At 36.0% G+C, this 20,889-nt stretch overlaps 1 protein-coding gene across 1 annotated transcript in view; it reads left to right on the top strand.

Annotated features, from left to right (window-relative positions):
• AP3B1 (adaptor related protein complex 3 subunit beta 1) overlaps window positions 1–20,889 on the top strand; it is a 239,204-nt gene that overhangs the window by 66,849 nt on the left and 151,466 nt on the right. Inside the window, exon 7 of the mRNA XM_027971481.2 lies at window positions 2,049–2,231. Within this exon, the coding sequence (XP_027827282.2) occupies window positions 2,049–2,231 (183 nt within the window). The remainder of the gene's footprint in view (window positions 1–2,048; window positions 2,232–20,889) is intronic.

Here is a 20,889-nt window from a genome sequence, read left to right as displayed (position 1 = left end):
TCTGGCAGTGTTTAGGCTGGGGTCAACTGTTAAAACCATATGATGAATGAAATATCTAAAATCATTAGAAAAAAGATGATTTTATAATATTTTTCCTAGTTACTTTTGTGTTTCCATAAACTTTACCTGAACTTAAACAATTATTTTTTTTCAATTTTCATGTTGTTCGTTAATTCTGTACAACTATTTTATATCTGTAGGTCTTGTTTTGATAAATTTAGTACCATGTGGGAGCTGATTTTCCATTTAATTGTTTGGTGTCTAAACATAATTGAAAAAAATAATCTCTAGGTTTAGGCAAAATAACTTGATTTTACATAGTATTCCTTGAATTCAAACTTTGTTGAATTCCCACTTCGGTCTCATATATTAGTTTATTCTAAGTGATATTACTCATTTTTGTTCTTTAACACCCTAGCCAGTTAAAAAAATATAGCTTAATTAATATGATTGACATATATAAAACATATATAAATATAAATGTTTTACAAATACCATGTTCTTCTATAGTTTGATGTCATAAACTTAGTTGTTTTAAGAGATTTTTAAATGATAATAGTTCTCATATTTTAGAAATATTATTACTGAAGAGTGATTTGTACAGAAGACATCAAAATGTGGAGTTGAAAACACAAACATAACTTCGTTCCCATATCAACAGCAAATAGAAAATTATACATATAATACATTTTTATTTAGTTCACACAAATAATCAAGTCTTCGCTTTTCCGATTGAGGTGCATACATGCTGGGACCAGCAGGCACCAGTACTTGGGCAGGGCTGGAGTCAATAAATGCAGCTCCACGTTTATACTGATTGTCAATTCATAAAATCCCCACAGGACTGGAAACTTGTTTAGCATAATAGCAAGTCTATATTCTGAGCTGTTTTCTTTCAATTGTATTGTTGGTTGCATATTAATAAACTAAATGTCAGCCAAGTAGAGGGACAAACAATAAAAATATGAATACTACTGTATCTAATATTTTTCAAAAAGTACCATTTCAGTAAGTTTTATTTCTGTTTAATTGCTTATTTTAACACATTGGGGAAATTTTAGACGCTACAATGAAGATCCCTAGTGTTCAGAAAGAATATGATATTAATTTATTTTTTCAAAACCATATTATATTGTTGGCTAACTCCAGACATACCAGCAGTACATATATAGAAGTGTTTGTCTATTACATATTCTGCTTAGCTTGTGTCTTTATACTAAAGAAGTCTTAATTTCATCACTTTGCAAAAACATGACAATTCCAAAAACAGCATTTGTGTTTAGTTAAATGGTCTTGGAGAAAAGCTTCCTTTTATTGGTACTATCTTATTTCAACTTACATACATTATTATATAAATAATAATAATGTTCTAAAATTGTAGCCAGTATTTCTTGTAAATAAATTATGTTGATAGAAATTAACAGGTTGATTAAAATATGTAAGATTTGAAAGTGTTTTGTTCTAAAGACATTTATGAGTTCAGCACACATTTTAGGATAGATTCTTCGTAGATAGCATCACTGACTCAATGGACATGAATTTGAGCAAACTCCGGGAGATAGTGAAGGACAGGGAAGCCCGGCATGCTGCAGTCCATGGGGTTGCAAAGGGTCAGACATGACTTAGCGACTGAACAACATGGTGAAATTGTCATTCTCATTTTAAACTGACATGATATGGTCTTTGTTATCGTACTGAGTAATGAATCTTTAGAGTTTGGGTAAGCTTTCAAAATGAAAACTGCCCATAATTAATATGTCTAATCCATATATGAACAGTCCATTGAAATTTAACATGATGAAATAAGAAATATAATTTCTAATACTAATACTTCTGATTCTAAGTGTTAGCTTTTCAGATATGTTTCAGCTATCAATATTATTCTTTTGGGCAGTGACTCTTCAAAATTTATTTGTTATTCAAACATGAGTATTTTATTAGTCAAGTGACTGAATAAATACTGATTGCCATAACACTGATTGCGTCTCTGTAGAATCTTTGATGTAGGGAAACGTTTTTTAATGAGTTACTATTTCTTTCTTTTCTAGTTGGTGGCTGGCAGTGTTGTCATGGCATTTGAAGAAGTTTGCCCAGATAGAATAGATCTCATTCACAAGAATTACCGCAAACTGTGTAATTTACTAGTTGATGTAGAAGAGTGGGGACAGGTTGTCATAATCCACATGCTAACTCGATATGCTCGTACACAGTTTGTCAGTCCTTGGAAAGAGGTAAGTGTTGAATAATCTTATACTTACACAGTATACTGAGAAAATGGATGCGGTTTCTAAAATGTGTACAAAGATTTAAGAGTAGGAAAATATAAAAATCTGGCATGTTTAAGGAGGACTAATTTTTTTCACGTTCTTTTGGAAAGCAGAAAACCAGTATAAATGCATCGATAATTGTTCATTGTTTTGGCTCTGACCGATGCATGTTTAATGACATAGTGAATAAACTTTTGGTATGAGGCCTGGCAAGAGGCCCTTGTTGGGAACAGCAGCTCGGTAAAGTGTTGGCAGTGACATTGCCAAATCATGGATTTTTTTGGTTGTTAGTGTCATACCTTTGAGACCCAACTATTCCAGGCATTCACTTGTGAAAAGTAGATAATGTGATTCTAACATCTGTGAATTTATACTAAAGATAATTTCGCACCTTTACAGGTAAATTGTGAACTCAACTACTTTTTCCTAGTTTTGTATTTCTAGAATGTTTGTTTTACTTTTTTTCGCTTAAGCTGGTAGAACTTTAGTAAAATTAATAATTAAATATACCTTAACAGTGAAGTTGTTTTCTTTGTGCCGATGAACTTTAGATGCATATCTTACTTTTTTTATTACGTTAACAAGTTAGAAAACCTTACTACATAGTTTGCAATAGAGATCTCAGTGTATATGTAAGATTTAAGGGTAAACTATAACTTGTTTAAAGAAAGCACTAAATATTATAAAATAGCACTTGCGTTCATTCTGTACTTAATGATATTTCTTTGTCTTTTTAAAAAGCAGTATTACAGATTTTAAAAACAGAATGGAAAGTAAAAGACCAGATTACCAACCAATTATGTCACAGTGGTTTTTACACAAGCTTATGAATAGTCTTTGTGGAATGTTCAGTACTAATTGCTTTTGTTAATTAGAAATAATATTAAAGTGAGAGAAAAACATATAAAAGGGAAAAATGTTCATAATTCTTGCTTTGGGTGATATATCTAGTTTTCAGATATTTAAGAAGCTTAAATGTTAAAAATATTTATCAGTGTTGGCTGCATTTACCAAGTATTGTTACTGTTAAAAAGTATTTAAGTTTTAAAAAAATATATCTTTAACCAGAAGGCTACTTGTAATATTGACTTCATCTTAATTTTAATATCTAAAAGGTGATTAGGTTATTCTACTTAAAATTCAAAGGAGATTTTAAACTATTCATATGTAAACATCTAATGTCACATACAGCTCTTAGATTGATGAAATTTTAGCTTTGAACAAAGTAAAATTTTGAAGGCAGTTTTGCTGGATTAAGCAGCGTGTCCATGCTGCAAGTGTCTTGACCCTTTCCTGTCAGTGGTAACTTGGAAGAGAGATTTTTTTGTTGCTAATAGCTATAGCTATCTCTTTTATTTCAGCCAGTCACTTTCCAGAATGCTATTCATATATTTCTTTTTTCCTGTTGCATAAGATTATAGGTTATTTTATCTTATTTAGCTATTGTCACCATTTAAAATTTTTTAATTTTAATTTCCTATAATCATCAAATCATTTTCAGTAACTATGTATCATTATGTAGAATCTAGAATTTTAAAAAATGTATTTTTCTTACCTTCTAAAAATAGATTTTCAAATATCTCTTTTTGTAATTGTCTGTGTTTCTATTCCTTGAATTTTATTTCATTTTAGGTAAAGTTATTTGTTAAAGCTGTTCACAAAGCCCAACAGTTAAAATCTACACTGCCATGTATATTTACTCTTTTGACAGATAATTTTAGAAATTGATACTGTAGTGCATTCTTTGTGTTTTCATGTGTAACTCTGTGAACATCAATTTTTACAAACATGAGATGAAGTCTGATCGTTATTCTGGGTGCACTGGAATTGGACTACCTCATTTCTTTGCCACTTCTTTGCAGTCTGACGTTGGCATTATTCTAAATTCTGTAGGTTAGTTGAAATATTTTGTAGTTGCCAGCTCTGCAGCTCTGTCCTCAGGAAGACTGCTTCGGGAGCAACCACAGGGGTTGTAGGGGAGGGTGGGCAGTGCTACTCCTGGGAATCCTGCCACCATTCCAAATGGAGCAGCTTCACCTTTGCTTGCCTTTCATAGGCAGCTATATGTATGATTTCCTTTGAGAAAGGCTCCTTGGCTGGAGAAATGGAAAGAAAGAAAACCACTTAAATAGAACATTTGTAAGGGTATAGCTAACTACAGTCATACGTAGTTTTTAAAATTATAGAAGCAGTCGAAGCACATGGTGAAATAAAAACCAGTCTTTTCATAATCCGTTCCTTTATATATGTTTGCTCATGACTTCCAAAATATTTTTTTAACTCATTTTAATAAGTTTCTGACTGTTTGAAAGTCCATGAACTGTGTAGCCCACCAGGCTCCCCTGTCCATAGGATTCTCCAGACAAGAACTCTGGAGTGGGTTGCCATTCTCTTCTCCAGGGGATCTTCCTGACCCAGGGATCGAACCCGGGTCTCCTGAATTGGAGGCAGATTCTTTACTGTCTAAGCCACCAGGGAAGCCCTGTGCTAGGCAAAGCTAATTTTGAAGCCCCCTCCCCAATCCTTAGTGCTCAAACATTACAATTGGCTAACAACCATAATTAACTTTACTTTTCAAAGAGAAAAATTATGTTTCTCATTGAATTCTTTAAAACCTTTGTTTGTGTTCATATGCTTGAAGGGTAGCAAAAAATTTTTTTTGTTTGTTTTAAGGAATTGAAAATTAGAAGTACCTTCTGAGATGGACTGATGTACATGCTATTTTGTTAGTAAGTCCTCAAATGAACACATCATATACAAACAAGCTTCTTCAGGGGCAGAAGCGGTTTTTAATTTAGTTTATTTGCATCATTATAGATCAGTATTTAGGCTGTTTATATGTAAATGTATGATTTGCGGAACAATTAAGTGTTGACAAAGTAGATTGCAGTCATATCAATTGCAGTGCATTTTCCATAATTTTTCTAACTGACATCTTTGATGATAAATAGTGGATGCCAAGTCAAAGCCGATTATACAGTGCACTAGGAATTCATGGGGCTGTCAGGGAGAAGACCGATTGACTTTAAATTTACATATTAATGAGAAGATTTGTTAAGAGGGTGCTTGACTATAGAAAATAACAGCATATTTATAGGGCACGACATTTTATAAATACAGCTGATGCAGGAAAATGGAAATTAAACCTTTTAGGTTAATAAATTCAAGGGACTGCTAAAATGCATATTTGCATTTTTATTTTCTTAAATTTACCTTACTCTTTACAGTCCAAGTGGCTGCTTTTTTTTTTTTTTTAATTCTAGGTCAACTTTGTATAATTTTCAAGGATATAAAATTACTTAAATATCTTCTTTGTAGCGTTCAAGCTTATTGTAGGAGAATAGTGAAAGTATAAATGATATAAGTCTCTGACTAAAATTGCTTTTGTAGAAGTAATAGATTTTAAAAAATAAATGTTATAAAGCACCAAGTAAATTTTAACAGTGATTTTTTAAAAAAAATATCTGTGGCATTAGTTACAGACTGAAGTGAATCTCATGTCACTGGGCCTGATAAGAATGTCTTTAATTTTGTGAATTTAAAGTTGAATTTTCTTAGGAGATGATGATGGTTTTTGCAATAATTATCAAAATATTTTACTTCACTAGTTTAGAACTTAAAACTCTGTTGTTCACAGTTACTTTTTAGTGTATGATTCCAGATAATAAATTCTGGTGGAAATACGTATTCCAGTTTGAAATTTGAGGTGATAATTCTACTTTCCTTCCTCCCATTATGTCTGTACTTTAGTTGTAAAACCTTACATAGCTGTAAGAAAGTTCCAAGTTTACAGTTACGTTTAAAATATTTTTAAGATAGGTTTCTTAAGTTTTTCAAGGGTAACTATAAAATAAGAACTCATCAGAACACAAAGTTCATGTACATACTTCTTGATTAGCAATTTTCTGCAAGTATGAAGGTATTTGGGGGAAAAATTCAAAACTCCACATCTAGCTCCTGTTTTAGAGGAACCTGAGTGTTAGAGATTATTTTCTAAACTTTCTTTACAGGTTAATTTTCTTTGTAAAATAAATTTTGTATTTTGTTTTACTAGTGGGCTGTATTTGAATCTTACTTGGTATCCTGTGGATTTTTTAAAAAACAAAAGCTTGAAGGCTTGGGGTAGAATCCATGCTTTACAACACACTTTTAAAAGTTTTTTGCTCACTCTTTCAGACAACTATTGAGGAAGGAAAGGTTCAGTGTGCAGTTTAATGGGAAACTGTGGACCACGTGCTGATATTGAAATGAGGTCTCTGTCTCTCCCTTCATTGGTTATGGAGCATTTATCTTAAAGATTACTTTTTGTTGTTGTTGTTTATAGTTTATTTTTGTTTGGCTTTTTAAAACATACATACTTTCTTTTCTAAAGAAGCATTTAAAATTGTATTCAAGCAACGTGTATGGTTTAAAGAGTACTGCAAGGCTTACAAGAAACAACATTTTCCTATCCTACTTTTCCCCATGCCTGTATCAGCTATTTCAGATTCTTTTAGGCCTTTTCATATTTGTGTGCATTTAACTTTCTCCGTGTCTAAGTTATATATATATATATGTATTATATGTAAAGATATATATAGTGTATATATTATATATCATGCATATATATTATATATAATATAAAGATATATATTATGTATATACATTAAGTATATCTTTACATATAATTCTTATATGTGGTGCCAGCATGCGAAATGAGCACAATTTCTGGTAGTTTGAATATTCTTTGGCACTCCCTTCTGGAATTGAAATTGCCTAGTTTATCATGTCACTATTACAAAGCACACCACATTCTCCATCAGAAAATTAAATCGTCTCCAAATATTATTATATATGCAGTTACTGAGATTCTACCAGTTGCCTACCAAATATCAACTCTCCAGCTTCACTTTCTAAATAAAAGAATCCTGATTTTTGTTCAGAGTAGCAATATATCCAGTTAAAATAACCAGCTTCCTCTCAAACTCCCTTGGAGTCAAGAAATGGCTGTATGAACCAGTTGGAGAAATTGAAATAGTTGTGGAGATATTCTGGCTGAGATTCTAGGAAAGCCATTGTTTTCCTGGCAGACTTATTTGATGTATTTATTTTACCCCTTGCCTTTTTTTCATTGTTTCTTCTTGGAATGTATGTGTGATGAATACAAGTACAGCAGCCATTTGGCAGGCATGAAGATGAAGCCACACTCTGGAATTTTGACAATAAAAAAAGTTTTCAGTATGGGTAACTTGATAGTTCTGTTACATATAGCTGAACACATTCTAGTCAGTACTGTTGTCACATATCTAGTATTCCAATAACTTCATACCCTTCCAGGAGATGTCCTGTATCCTCCTGTTCTAATCTGGTTGCTTTCTAGGCTTGCTACACAGCTGTTGTTCTGGAACTTAATTTCTTCTCTCTTCTGTGTTAAATCCTCTATTTCTTAGGCCTTCCTGTCTGTACTGTCCTCTTTTTTGGTTTTCCGGAATGGAGCACGATGGGTAGATGAGAGATAAATTTCAAGATTTTGCAGTATTGCTGTCACACTTGATATTTTGACTGGACTCTTGGGTCAGTCTTCTCTTATGTCTTCTATGTTTGAAATGTCTTGCTACTTTTACACTTCTTGGCCAGATGTAACACTGTTGGATCACATGTTCTGAGAGCTCTGTAGTCACAGATTTTTCTTGTCTGCAGGTAACTCTATTTTTTCTTGTTTGTTTGTTTGAATCCTCAAAAAGATGTTTTTTTGCTTGTTTATTTTTTCTTAAAATATTTAGAGGATTAGCAAGGTTGCATCTTTGGTGTGGATCATTCTATATGCTCTGTATATTCACTTCTTCCTATATTTTAGGGAATTGTCTTTTTATGTTTCAGTTGTTTAATTTGATGGTCAAACTTCTTTTCCTATTCCTTGTCAATTTTATGCTTCAGGAATACAAATTTTTCTATTTTATAATCTTTTGTCTGCTATCTGTCACCTCCATAAATAATTGCTTCAATGTTTGCCTTTTTATTTGCATTCATACATCTCCAGTCTTTTGTGTGAGTGTTAGTAATTTGATTTCAGTGACTTGAAAGTCTGTTACTTAAAATTTTTTCTAAATTTGGTGATGATATTGCTTTCGTTTTTAAGTTTACTCAGGTTTCACTCTTTCCTTTATTCTGTGATTTGAATATGTGAGGTATTTTGGGTTTTTTGAGTTCACATTCTTACTAACTTGCTAGAGAATTTCTTTTGATATATGGAGAACTTTTTTACAGAATAATTTATCTTTTGCACTTTTTTCCTTTTGTGCCATGAGTATATTGCACGGTAATTATGCTCTTCTCCTGTTGCAGCTACGTGGGAAGTGCTGTTACAGACATTTTGTTGATTCTGATACAGTGTGACTTCTTCATTCTGTCCCACCATATCCAAAGACCATTTGTTTCTTCCTCTCAGTTTCAGTCTGACTGTGGGTGGTTTTATTGTGTTCTCATTCAGTTCAGTTGCTCAGTTGTGTCTGACTCTTTGTGACCCCATGAACCGCAGCACGCCAGGCCTCCCTGTCCATCACCAGCTCCCGGAGTCCACGCAAACCCATGTCCATCGAGTCAGTGATGCCATCCAACTATCTCATCCTCTGTCGTCCCCTTTTCCTCCTGCCCTCAATCTTTCCCAGCATCAGGGTCTTTTCAAATGAGTCATCTCCTCGCATCAGGTGGCAAAAGTATTGGAGTTTCAGCTTCAACATCAGTCCTACCAATGAACACCCAGGACTGATCTCCTTTAGGATGGACTGGTTGGATCTCCTTGCAGTCCATGGGACTCTGAAGAGTCTTCTCCAACACCACAGTTCAAAAGCATCAGTTCTTCTGTGCTCAGCTTTTATAGTCCTACTCTCACATCCATACATGACCACTGGAAAAACCATAGCCTTGACTAGATGGACCTTTGTTGACAAAGTAATGTTTCTGCTTTTTAATATGCTATCTAGGTTGGTCATAATTTTCCTTCCAGGGAGTAAGCGTCTTTTAATTTAATGGCTGCAATCACCATCTGCAATGATTTTGGAGACCCGAAAGATAAAGTCAGCCGCTGTTGCCACTGTTTCCCCATCTGTTGCCATGAAGTGATGGGACTGGATGCCATGACCTTAGTTTTCTGAGTGTTGAGCTTTAAGCCAACTTTTTCACTCTCCACTTTCACTTTAATCAAGAGGCTTTTAGTTCTTCTTCACTTTCTTCCATAAGGGTGGTATCATCTGTATATCTGAGGTTATAGATATTTCTCCCAGCAATCTTGATTCCAGCTTGTGCTTCATCCAGCCCAGTGTTTTTCATGATGTACTCTGCATATAAGTTAAGTAAGTAGGGTGACAATATACAGCCTTGATGTACTCCTTTTCCTATTTGGAACCAGTCTGTTGTTCTATGTCCAGTTCTAACTGTTGCTTCCTTGACCTGCATACAGGTTTCTCAGGAGGCAGGTCAGGTGGCCTGGTATTCCCATCTCTTGAAGAATTTTCCACAGTTTATTGTGATCTACACAAAGGCTTTGGCATAGTCAATAAAGCAGAAATAGATGTTTTTCTGGAACTCTCTTGCTTTTTCAACGATCCAGTGGATGTTGGCAATTTGATGTCTGGTTCCTCTGCCTTTTCTAAAACCAGCTTGAACATCTGGAAGTTCATGGTTCACATATTGCTGAAGCCTGGCTTGGAGAATTTTGAGCATTGCTTTACTAGCATGTGAGATGAGTGCAATTGTGCGGTAGTTTGAGCATTCTTTGGCATTGCCTTTCTTTGGGATTAGAATGAAAACTGACCTTTTCCAGTCCTGTGGCCACTTCTGAGTTTTCCAAGTTTGCTGGCATATTGAGTGTAGCACTTTCACAGCATCATCATTCAGGATTTGAAACAGCTCAACTGTAATTCCATCACCTCCACTAGCTTTGTTCATAGTTATGCTTCCTAAGGCCCACTTGACTTCACATTCCAGGATGTCTGGCTCTAGGTGAGTGATCACACCATTGTGGTTATCTGGGTTGTGAAGATCTTTTTTGTACGGTTCTGTGTATTTTTGCCACCTCTTCTTAATATCTTCTGCTTCTGTTAGGTCCATACCATTTCTGTCCTTTATCGAGCCCATCTTTGCATGAAATGTTCCTTTGGTATCTCTAATTTTCTTGAAGAAATCTCTATTCTTTTCCATTCTATTGTTTTCCTCTATTTCTTTGCATTGATTGCTAAGGAAGGCTTTCTTATCTCTCCTTGCTATTCTTTGAAACCCTGCATTCAAATGGGTATATCTTTCCTTTTCTCCTTTGCCTTTCGCTTCCCTTCTTTTCACAGCTATTTGTAAGGCCTCCTCAGACAGCCATTTTGCTTTTTTGCATTTCTTCTTCTTGGGATGGTCTTGATCTCTGTCTCCGGTACAATGTCACGAACCTCTGTGCATAGTTCTTCAGGCACTGTCTGTCAGATCTAGTCCCTTAAATCTATTTCTCACTTCCACTGTATGAATCAGAAGGGATTATTACTTATTATTGTGTGCTTATTACTCTAGCATAAAGGATTATGCCTTATTCTTCTTTGTTTTTGTAGCCTTATGGCATTTTGGGAAAGGAATAACTTGTGAGATAATAAATTCAGTCCCAACAGAGATTAATGTCATTTTTAGGGAAATTGAGCACTTATTTTGGAACTTTCTTAAGTGACCTATACTATCACTGATAACACCCAGTATATTCCTTTTAAGAAATGCTCTTAGCCTGTAAGTTGTTCTTGTTATTATTGTTCAACCCAAGAATTCTGCTGTCCAATACAGTCATTACTAGCTATATGTGGCTGTTTAAATTAACTGAAATTGAAAATCACTTCCTCAGTTGCACTGGACTCACATCAAGTGTTCAGTAGTCATGTGAGGCTGGTGCCTACTATATTCAGTAGTGTAATAGAAAATGTTTCCTTTATCACAGAAGTTTCTATTGGACAGTATTATTGGACTGTTCTATTGGACAGTATTGGTTCTTTTAGGGAGTGCTGGGTTTACTGTTTACCTTCCCACCTGCTTCTCCTTACCGCTTACTTCCACTATGAATCTCCCTCGTGACCTTATGTCACCCTCAGTAGGACGAAAAGATAAGAAAAACTCCTCAGTTTTCCTCTGTCCAGATTGAGAGGCAAGGGTCCTTAATGAACAGTCTCAAGAAGTGAAGAATGTGTTTTTGTAGGGTCTTGTCTTTTTAAAAAACTTTTTAAAAAGTTTATGCCAGTAGTTTGTGACCCTCTTCTTGTTTCTTTCTACTGACTGATTTTTTTCTAGTTTTAATATTTTTCCCTCATATTATTTGTATTTGGGAAAAGTCTATTTTCTGTCTTTCTCTCACCATATTTACCTTGGAGCCCCCAAATGTTCACATTATTAAAAGTATTTTATGACTTGAAACGTGTACTATTAATAAATGAGTTTGAGGAAGAGAGATGCAAAGGTTAAAACATTAAGAAATGTGAATCACTCTCCTGCCCTTTTCTGATGTCTGTCCTTTTTTCACGTGCTTTTCTCCTTGACATTCTGTCATGGATATTTATATCACTGTTTTTTCTTGACCCTATGCCCCATTTGTTTCCTGTTTTTTATTTTTCTTGTTCATCTTATTTATTTTCTCTGTGTTAGTCTTATTACTCTACCATGAAGGATCAATACTGAACTTCTCTTCTAACAGTCCTGTTACTATTCTCAGTGCTGTGATTTCGCTGCTTAGTGGTTTCGCATATTCATCTCATAGAAAATTATGGTTTTATGTAATCTGACAATGTGGTAACTTTAAGCAGTCCATTGCACTCTGTTCTGTTTTTCATTTAGCTGATATCCCCTGGTGGCTCAGATGATAGAGTCTGCTTTCAGTGCAGGAGACATGGGTTTGATCCCTCAATCGAGAAGATTCCATAGAGAAGGGAATGGCTACCCACTCTGGTATTCTTGCCTGGGAAATCCCATGGGCAGAGGAGCCTGGCAGGCTACAGTCCATGAGGTTGCAAAGAGTCGGACACAACTGAGCAACTAACACTTAACATACAAACTTTAAGTTTCTGATACATATATTAAAATTACCGCAGTTCTCCTGGAAATTGCAAGCCTTCAGTACGCTACAGAGTTCCAAAATGGTCATGTCAGACAGATTCTGCTGGTGCGTTGTCTAGATGGTATAGAGAATGTGGCAGTCTATGGCCATACCACCCTGAACGCGCCCGATCTCCTCTGATCTTGGAAGCTAAGCAGGGTCAGGCCTGGTTAGTACTTGGGTGGGAGAACGTGGCAGACGCTGTTGATTGTCTCCAGCAGACACTCCTATTCAAAAAGCACGTCCTTGCAGACAGATTTCCTGCAGGGATTTAGGGCTGTGTCTTTGTAGAAGCCATGTTGCTTCCTAGCCCAAGCTAATCTAGTTAATGTTAAGTACATTCCCTTTGTAGGTGATGAGTTTAGGAATGGGCATGCAACACAGTTCTGGCCAACGTGAAGTAATTTGAAATATGAGAAAAGTGGGATATGGAGGGGTGTATGAGAAACGTTTAATAGAAAAAGTATGAAGACGTCTGACCTGAGGCTGAGATGTAACTCCATGGACTTAATGCTTTTAATTTCTGCTGATGGAATACCTTGATCAGATTAACTCTCTGGAAAATTATTTTGAAAACCAGCAGCTAAAGGCACTATCGGATGATCAAAAGTAGGCAAAACTAGAGTGGACTCTACATGGGAAGGACTGAAGTTTCAGGGTGTGAGTTTGCAGAATTTGCCTCAGAGTACTTCCCAATCCCATGTAATAATGGGAAAGTCACAGTCTTACTTACTTAGGTGTTAGAGAAAAGACTTCAAGGTTGGCAGAATACCTGAAAAGTCTGGAGAAAATTCCAGAAAGGTGTGGGAATGACAGGATGGTGCATGCTTGGAAATACATGTAAACACCATCCAAATCATTAGCTGACCAACTCTGCATGTGTGAGAAAGACTCCAATGGGTGTAGCAAAAAAAAAAAAAAAAAAAAAAGCGGTAATTGGATGATAAGAAAAAAAACTAAATAGAGATTTCACTTGCTGGCCACATTAGGATAGACAGAGTTTGGAGTTTGAAACCAGTAAAGTGCCTGCTATAACAAACTTCAATACATGTGAGAGGAATACAACATGTGGAAGAATTTATAGTGTGTAGTTGGTAATATTCAGAATACCATTTGAAAAAGTCAGCAGACATGAGAAACAAAAATATAGCTAATACTCAAGAGAAAAAGTAGGCAACAGAAACATAATCATCAAGAAGAGGCCATTACCAGACGAATAATGCAGTTACTCCATTTATTTTATTTATATATACACACACACACAGCAAAAATATTAAAAGGCAAGATAGTTACATTGAGTGAACAAAGGAGCAATCTTAACAGGATAAAGACCCAATAAGAAAGAAATAAATGGAAATTCTAGTACTGAAAAACACAATGGTTAAATGAAAAAGGAGCTAGATAGATTTAACAGCCAGGAAAAGGCTGTAAAAATGTTGAGAAACCTGAAGATAGATTAATAGAAATTATTCATTCTGAAGAACCAAGAGAGAAACAAATGAAGAAAAGTGAACAGTCTCAGGGCCGTGTGAACAACATGGAATGAAATCCTTGTAATTAAAATCCCCAAATAAGAGGAAAGAATGAATGGAATAGAAGTAATACCTGAAGAAATAAAAGCGAAAAAAATTTCAAGTTTAAAGGTGAAAAAAACAAGTGTACCCATCCAGGAAACACATCAAATTCCCAGGCAAAAGAAATAAAAAGGTATACCTTTGTACATCATAGTCAAACTTCTGAAATCAAAGGAAAAGAGAAAACCATGCAAGCAGATGGAGATTAAACAATGCATTATATACAGAGAAACAATTATTATGACTGACTGCTGATAAACAATGGAGTCTAAGAAACAATGGAATATCTTTACATTGTTGAGAGAAAAATCTATCAACAAAGATTTCTATATTGAGCAAAAGCATTCTTCAAAAATAAAGATGGAATGAAGACATTTTCAGATGAACTAAATTGAAAAATTCATACATAGGAGAACTGTATTGTAAGTGATACTGCAAGAAGTTGTTTTGGTTGAAGATAAATGATAATCAGTGATGTATACATGTGTTTACATCCATCTGTCTGGCTTCTTAGGTAGCCCAGTGGGAAGGAATTTGCCTGCCAATGCAGAAAACACAGGAGATGCAGGTTTGATCCCTGGGTTGGGAAGATCCCCTGGAGGAAGAAATGGCAACCCACTCCAGTTTTCTTGCCTAGAAAATCCAATGGACAGAGGAGCCTGGTGGCCTGTAGTCCGTGCAGTTGCAGAGTTGGATATGACTTAGGACTTACCGACTGAACACGCGCGCGTGGCAGTGAATATGTGAGGAGTCATGATTAATTTTACCTAAGTTGGGTTTAATTTTATTTTGTAGTTTATGATTTAGTGAGAACCACTCGAAAAGACATTCTACACAAAAAACTTTATCTTATTTCTCTGGTCATGAGATTGAGATTGGTTAGTTTTCAGATGACTGGGGCCGCTCTTTCTCATGTCTTAGAACTCAGGTTGAACATCAGCTTTTGTCATGAGTACATCTTACTGCAGAGTAACATGGGGAAATGCCTTATGTAGATTCTTCAGATTTTTCAGTAACAAGATATGGAAACCAGTGCATTTGTAAACGCATCTCTTAAGTACTGGTGCTGAACGTGTCGTCATGAAAAATGAAAAGTGTTGTGGGTGATTGAGTGCTCTGGATTTTCAGAGTGACTCAAGTCAAAGTTACTGGGCACAGGTGCTTCTATAATTGTGATGTATTGGGGGGTGTTCAGTGTTCGAGGATTCTCAAACCCACACTTCCACCTGTGGTGTAGTGGTCGCTGGTCTGTGGTATAAAGACATATAAAGTGAAGAGCAGAGCAGTTACCTCAAGGAAGGAAAAAATATTTCAAACCAGTATATATGTTTTCTGTTGTTTTATATAGACCTAATTTGAGGAGAAAGAGACTACTTTTTTTTTTTGAGAAAAATATTAAACTTAAAAATGACAGACTTTAAAAAAGAAAGCAAATGTGTGCCATTCATGCTGCATAGTTTACTGAAGCATTTATGATACTGCCAGTCACCTCCTCACTCTGATCTTGTCAGGGAACTCTGACCCACTGCGAGCATGGTGCCCCTCCAGTATGCTGTGGTGTCTCTGGACTGAATGTTTATGTCCTTCAAAATCCACGTGTTGAAATCCTTAACTCCCAATGTGATGTATTTTTCGGTGAGGACTTTGAGAAGGAATTAGATTTCAGTCAAGTTGTGAGTGTGGGGTTCTCATCATGGGAACAGTGCCCTTCTAAGAAGAGGCATTGGAGAGCGTGCCTCCTTTCTCTTTCTCTGCCCGTGTGGAGACATAGTGAGAAGGCAACCAGCTGCTATCTAGGAAGTGGATTCTCACCAGAAAACTGTGAAAAATAAATGTCTGTTGTTTAAGCTACGCAGTCTGTGGTATTTTGTTAAAGTAGCTCAAGCTTGCTGTTATGAGTGAGTATCGCATGGCATGACAGTGCCCTGATATATTCCCCTGTAGCTTTTAAGAATTATGTAGTAGTCTGTGTCCATGGTAGAGTGCAGTCATTGTATTGTTCTGGTTTAGATCTTAGGTTGGTGCTAGCGCTGAGGGTCTGACACGACTGAGTGACTTCACTTTCACTTTTCACTTTCATGCATTGGAGAAGGAAATGGCAACCCACTCCAGTGTTCTTGCCTGGAGAATCCCAGGGACGAAGGAGCATGATGGGCTGCCGTCTATGGGGTCGCACAGAGTTGGACGCGACTGAAGCTACTTAGCAACAGCAGCAGCGCCCTGCGGGCTGCTTGGAATTCAGAAGACAAGTAGGTATACTCAGTGTCTCTTTCTTGGCGACTGCCAACACCATGGTAATTAAAGAAAGAGATGGCAGGAATAATGATAATATTTATAAACTGTGCCTTTCCAGAAATATGCTTTATGAAATAAAAGGTAATTTTTTTGGACTTCATAAAGCTTATATTTAATGTAACCAGCATTTCTCTTACTGAAAGTCAATGTTCTAGAGCTTGATGAAAAGTTAATTTTATTTTGATTTTTATATTAGCATTTGGGGTGGTCAGTACATATGAGTGGAGAGAGACCTACTTTCATATGAAACAAGATATATTAAACTCATTGATTCTTTTAAAAGATTTGTTTTAAATTTATTTTTAAACCAGTCTTAGGTTCATAGCAAAATAGGGTGAAAAATGCAAGGAGTTCCTTTATATTCCCTATGCCTGCCTACCTCCCTGTCGACATCTTTCTCCACAGTAGTAGTACATTTATTGCAATTGATGAACGTATGTTAATACATCACTAACACCTGAAGTCCACCACTTACATTAAGGCTTGCTCATGTTGTCCCTTCTGTTGGTTTTGACAAATGTATAATGACCTGACCCCACCATTGTGATATTTTATAAAATAATTTCACTGTTCTAAAAATTCTCTGTATTCTGCTTATTTATTCCTCTTTCTGCTACAAATCCTGGCAGTCATTTTTTTTTTAAATTGCCTCCATAGTTTTCCTTTGTCAGAGTATCATTTGGTTAGAATCATCCACTCTGTAGCCTTCCTGGATTGACTACCTTGAATAGTAATATGAATTTAAGGATGCTCTGTGTCTTTTCATGTCTCTGTTAGCTTATTTCTCTTTAGGACCAAATAATATTCCATTATCTAGATGCCCCAGAGTTTATTCATCCATTTCCCTGCTGAAGGATATCTCGCTTGCCTCTGTAAATTGGCAGTTACGGGTAAAGCTGTGCAGATTTCTGTGTCAGCTTGTTCTGGCGTAAACCAGGGACTCTGATTACTTATATGTGTGTGTGCTTAGTCGCTCAGTCTTGTCTGACTTTGCCGCCCTGTGGACTGTGGCTTGCCAGGTGCCTCTGTCCACGGGGATTCTCCAGGCAGGAATAGTGGAGTGTGTTGCCATGCCCTCCTCCAGGGAATCTTCCCAACCCAGGGATCGAACCCAGGTCTCCCACATTGCAGGCATATTCTTTACCATCTGAGCTACCAGGGAAAGCCCCTGATTACTCAACCATTTGATAATATTATATATAATTTTGTAAGAAGCTGCCAGATTTTCTTTAATAGTGGCAGTACTGTTTTGTGTTCCCACTGGCAGTGAATGAGAACTTCTTTTGCTTTTAGTGTTGTCAGTATCCTGGATTCTGGCCATTCTGACAAATGTGCACTGCTGCTGCTGCTGCTAAGTCGCTTCAGTCGCGTCCGACTCTGTGCGACCCCATAGACGGCAGCCCACCAGGCTCCACTGTCCCTGGGATTCTCCAGGCAAGAACACTGGAGTGGGTTGCCATTACCTTCTCCAGTGTAAGAAAGTGAAGTCACTGAATCGTGTCCAACTCTCAGCGACCCCATGGACTGCAGCCTACCAGGCTCCTCTGTCCATGGGATTTTCCAGGCAAGAGTACTGGAGTAGGGTGCCATTGTCTTCTCCGAATGTGCACTGGTATGTTGTTTTAATTTGCATTTCCCTAATTAGATGTAATTAATGTTGAACATCTTTTCAGAAGCTTGAAAGTGAAAACTGAAAGTCGCTCACTTGTGTCTGACTCTTTGCAGCCCCATGGACTATAATCCATGGAATTCTCCAGGCCAGAATACTGGAGTGGGTAGCCTTTCCCTTCTCAGGGTATCTTCCTGACACAGAGATTGAACCCAGGTCTCCCGCATTGCAGGCGGTTCTTTACCAGCTGAGCCACAAGGGAAGCCCAAGAATACTGGAATGGATAGCCTATCCCTTCTCCAGCGGATCTTTCCAAATCTATATATCTTCCCGAAACTGTGTATCTTTTTTGGTGAGTTATCTGTTCAGATCCTTTGCCCATTTTTTAATTGAGTTGTTAGCTTTCTCATAGTTGAGTTTGTATATTTTGGATAACAGCCCTTTACCAGATATATCTTTTCCAAATATTTTTCCAGCTCTGTGGCTTGTCTCATCTTTGTCTTGACAGCTTGTACAAAGCAGACAGTTTTTATTTTAATGAAGTTCAGTCTGTCAGTTACTTCTTTCATGGATTGTGCCTTTGGTGGTGTTATCTAAAAGTCATCTCTATACCAAGGTCATCTAGATTTTCTCCTACTCCTACATTACATTCTGGAATTTTATGGCTTGCTGTTCCTCATTTGTCTCTAATCCTTTTTGAGTGAATTTTTATAAATGCTGTAGGTCTGTGTCTAGATTGATTATTTTTTGCATGTTGATGTTCACCACCATTTGTTGAAGACCATTTCTTTTCTACTGTATTGCCTTTGCTCCTTTGTCACAAGTCAGTTAACTGTATATATTCATGCCGGCCTTTTTTGAAATTCCCTGTTCTGTTCCATTAATCTCTTTGTCTATTCTTTCATTAGTACCACACTATCTTGGTTTTCATTACTGTAGCTTTATAGTTTGATCTTGAGTCAGACTCACTGTATAAATGTTAAATTATTGAAAAATTTAAGCATGCACAAAGATAGGGCCAATGGTCTAATGAATCCTCATGTATATACATCATTTAGCCGCAGCAGTCATCAACTCATGGCTACTCTCACTTTAACTCAAGCCTCTTCCCACTTCTGTCCCAAATTTTATATACAATTCAAGATATTATATAATTTCACCCATATCTATTCAGAATATATTTCTAAAACACTGTCTTTAAAGAAACTACAAAGCTGTCTCCATTTTCCAGGTAAGGGATTTAACCTTTTTTTTGGTTCAGTTGAGTGTGTAAAATGAAGAAGGTTGTCTATGGTATATCATTTCATTTTCTACATGTATGGATACTTTAATAGTAGAAAAATCTTTATTTATAAATAAAATTTTTTATACCCATGAGTTTCATCACAAAGATTTTATATATTTGTGTCCTTATTATTACCAGAGTTCCTTTTTGAGCCATTTAATACTTTTCAGTAGGAGCCATGTTTGCTTTGGTATAGGCTGTTTGAGATGCACGTCATCTCAGGATATTCCAAGAATATGGATCCTGCCATGGAAGTGTATTTTAAGCCTGTAGTACTCAGTCATTATTAGCATAATTATTGTTAGAAATCCTTCTGTAAGGAAGACTTGCCTTTTCTCCCCCATTTATTTATTTATTTATTAGTCATTTATTTTCCTAAGTATGGATTCATAGATATTTATTTTATTCTTTGGGTTATGAACTGATAACATCATGATTTTGTTGCTAAAATGATCTAGATTTATTTTAACTGCCTTAGTTTTAGAACCAGCTGTGTTCCAAGGTGCAAAAGAGCAGGTTTTACAGTTCATTGCTGGTTTTTTATATCAGATTTCTGTTAAATGGTTCTCTTTGTAATAATCAGTAATTTATTGTTGTAAAAGGTGAAATAATTTAAATGATCATGAGGTTTAGAAAAATTGCCAACATAAGCCACTGTATAAAATGTTTTAATTAATACCCATTAAAGTCCCCATGGGTGATAATACCTCATTTCTCTAGCCTCAGTGCAAACAATATATAATAGTTGATTTTTAAAAAGTTTTTTGATGCAAGCACTTCTAAAACAATTTTCTGTTTTCCTGCCCTTTGGTAGCAAATGAAAGATACAAGTTAACATTTTTTCTTTCTAAATTGTACCATATTTTATCCGAGAATCAGGAGATCAGATGGTTAAGATTATATGCATAATATACTCTGAATGAGAACTTAGCATAATACCTAAAGGCTGCTATTACTAATACATAATACCTAATAACTGCTGTTGCAGCTTTGTAGGGAAGGCCTTTCTACTTAATTCTAAATTTATAGATGTTTTGTATGAATTAAAACCTCATGAGTGCATGCGTGCTAAGTTGCTTCAGTTGTGTCCGACTGTGACCCTGTGGACTGTGGCCTGCCAGTCTCCTCTGTCCTTGGGCTTCTCCAGGAGGAATTCCGAAGTGGGTTGACATGCCCTCCTCCAAGGGATCTTCCCGACCCAGGGATCGAACCCACACCTCTTAAATCTCCTGCATTGGCAGTTGGGTTCTTTACCACTAGCGCCACCTGGGAAGCCCATGAATTGAAACTGCATAATGTTAATAGCTAGATAAAAATACACTAGAAGGTATTTTTTAAACTGTTTTAAAAAGTTAAGCAATTCCATAGGAAACAAAGTATTTCTAAAATATTTTTTTCAATGCACATGAAGATATATTAGAGTTAGTTCATCTGCTTTTTTCATATATGATGTACAATTAGTACTAAGTTGATGTACTAAGTTGAGCAAATGGAAGTTTCTTTCTATAGATTTCAGCATCTTTGAAACCTTTTTTATCTATATTTACTTTTAAGCAGACTAAGCATCCTTCTGATTGTATCTTGTTTACCTTACTTGTTTAACCAAACAGCAACAGAAAATGTTTCTTGACAAGGTGAAAATAAAATTCTTTCCACCATACATTTAAAATGTTGATTAAGAATGATTATTTTGGAGTTGTTCTAAGTTATGTAAGATACAAAGTATGAGGCTCACTTAATATCTTTGATTATCTGGGCTGTTTTCTCTG

The sequence above is a fragment of the Ovis aries genome, chromosome 7 (genome assembly GCF_016772045.2).
Source record: "Ovis aries strain OAR_USU_Benz2616 breed Rambouillet chromosome 7, ARS-UI_Ramb_v3.0, whole genome shotgun sequence".
In the NCBI taxonomy this organism is placed as follows: Eukaryota; Metazoa; Chordata; class Mammalia; order Artiodactyla; family Bovidae; genus Ovis; species Ovis aries.
Note: the sequence above shows the minus strand (reverse complement) of the source record. Positions and strands in the feature narration are given on the sequence as shown.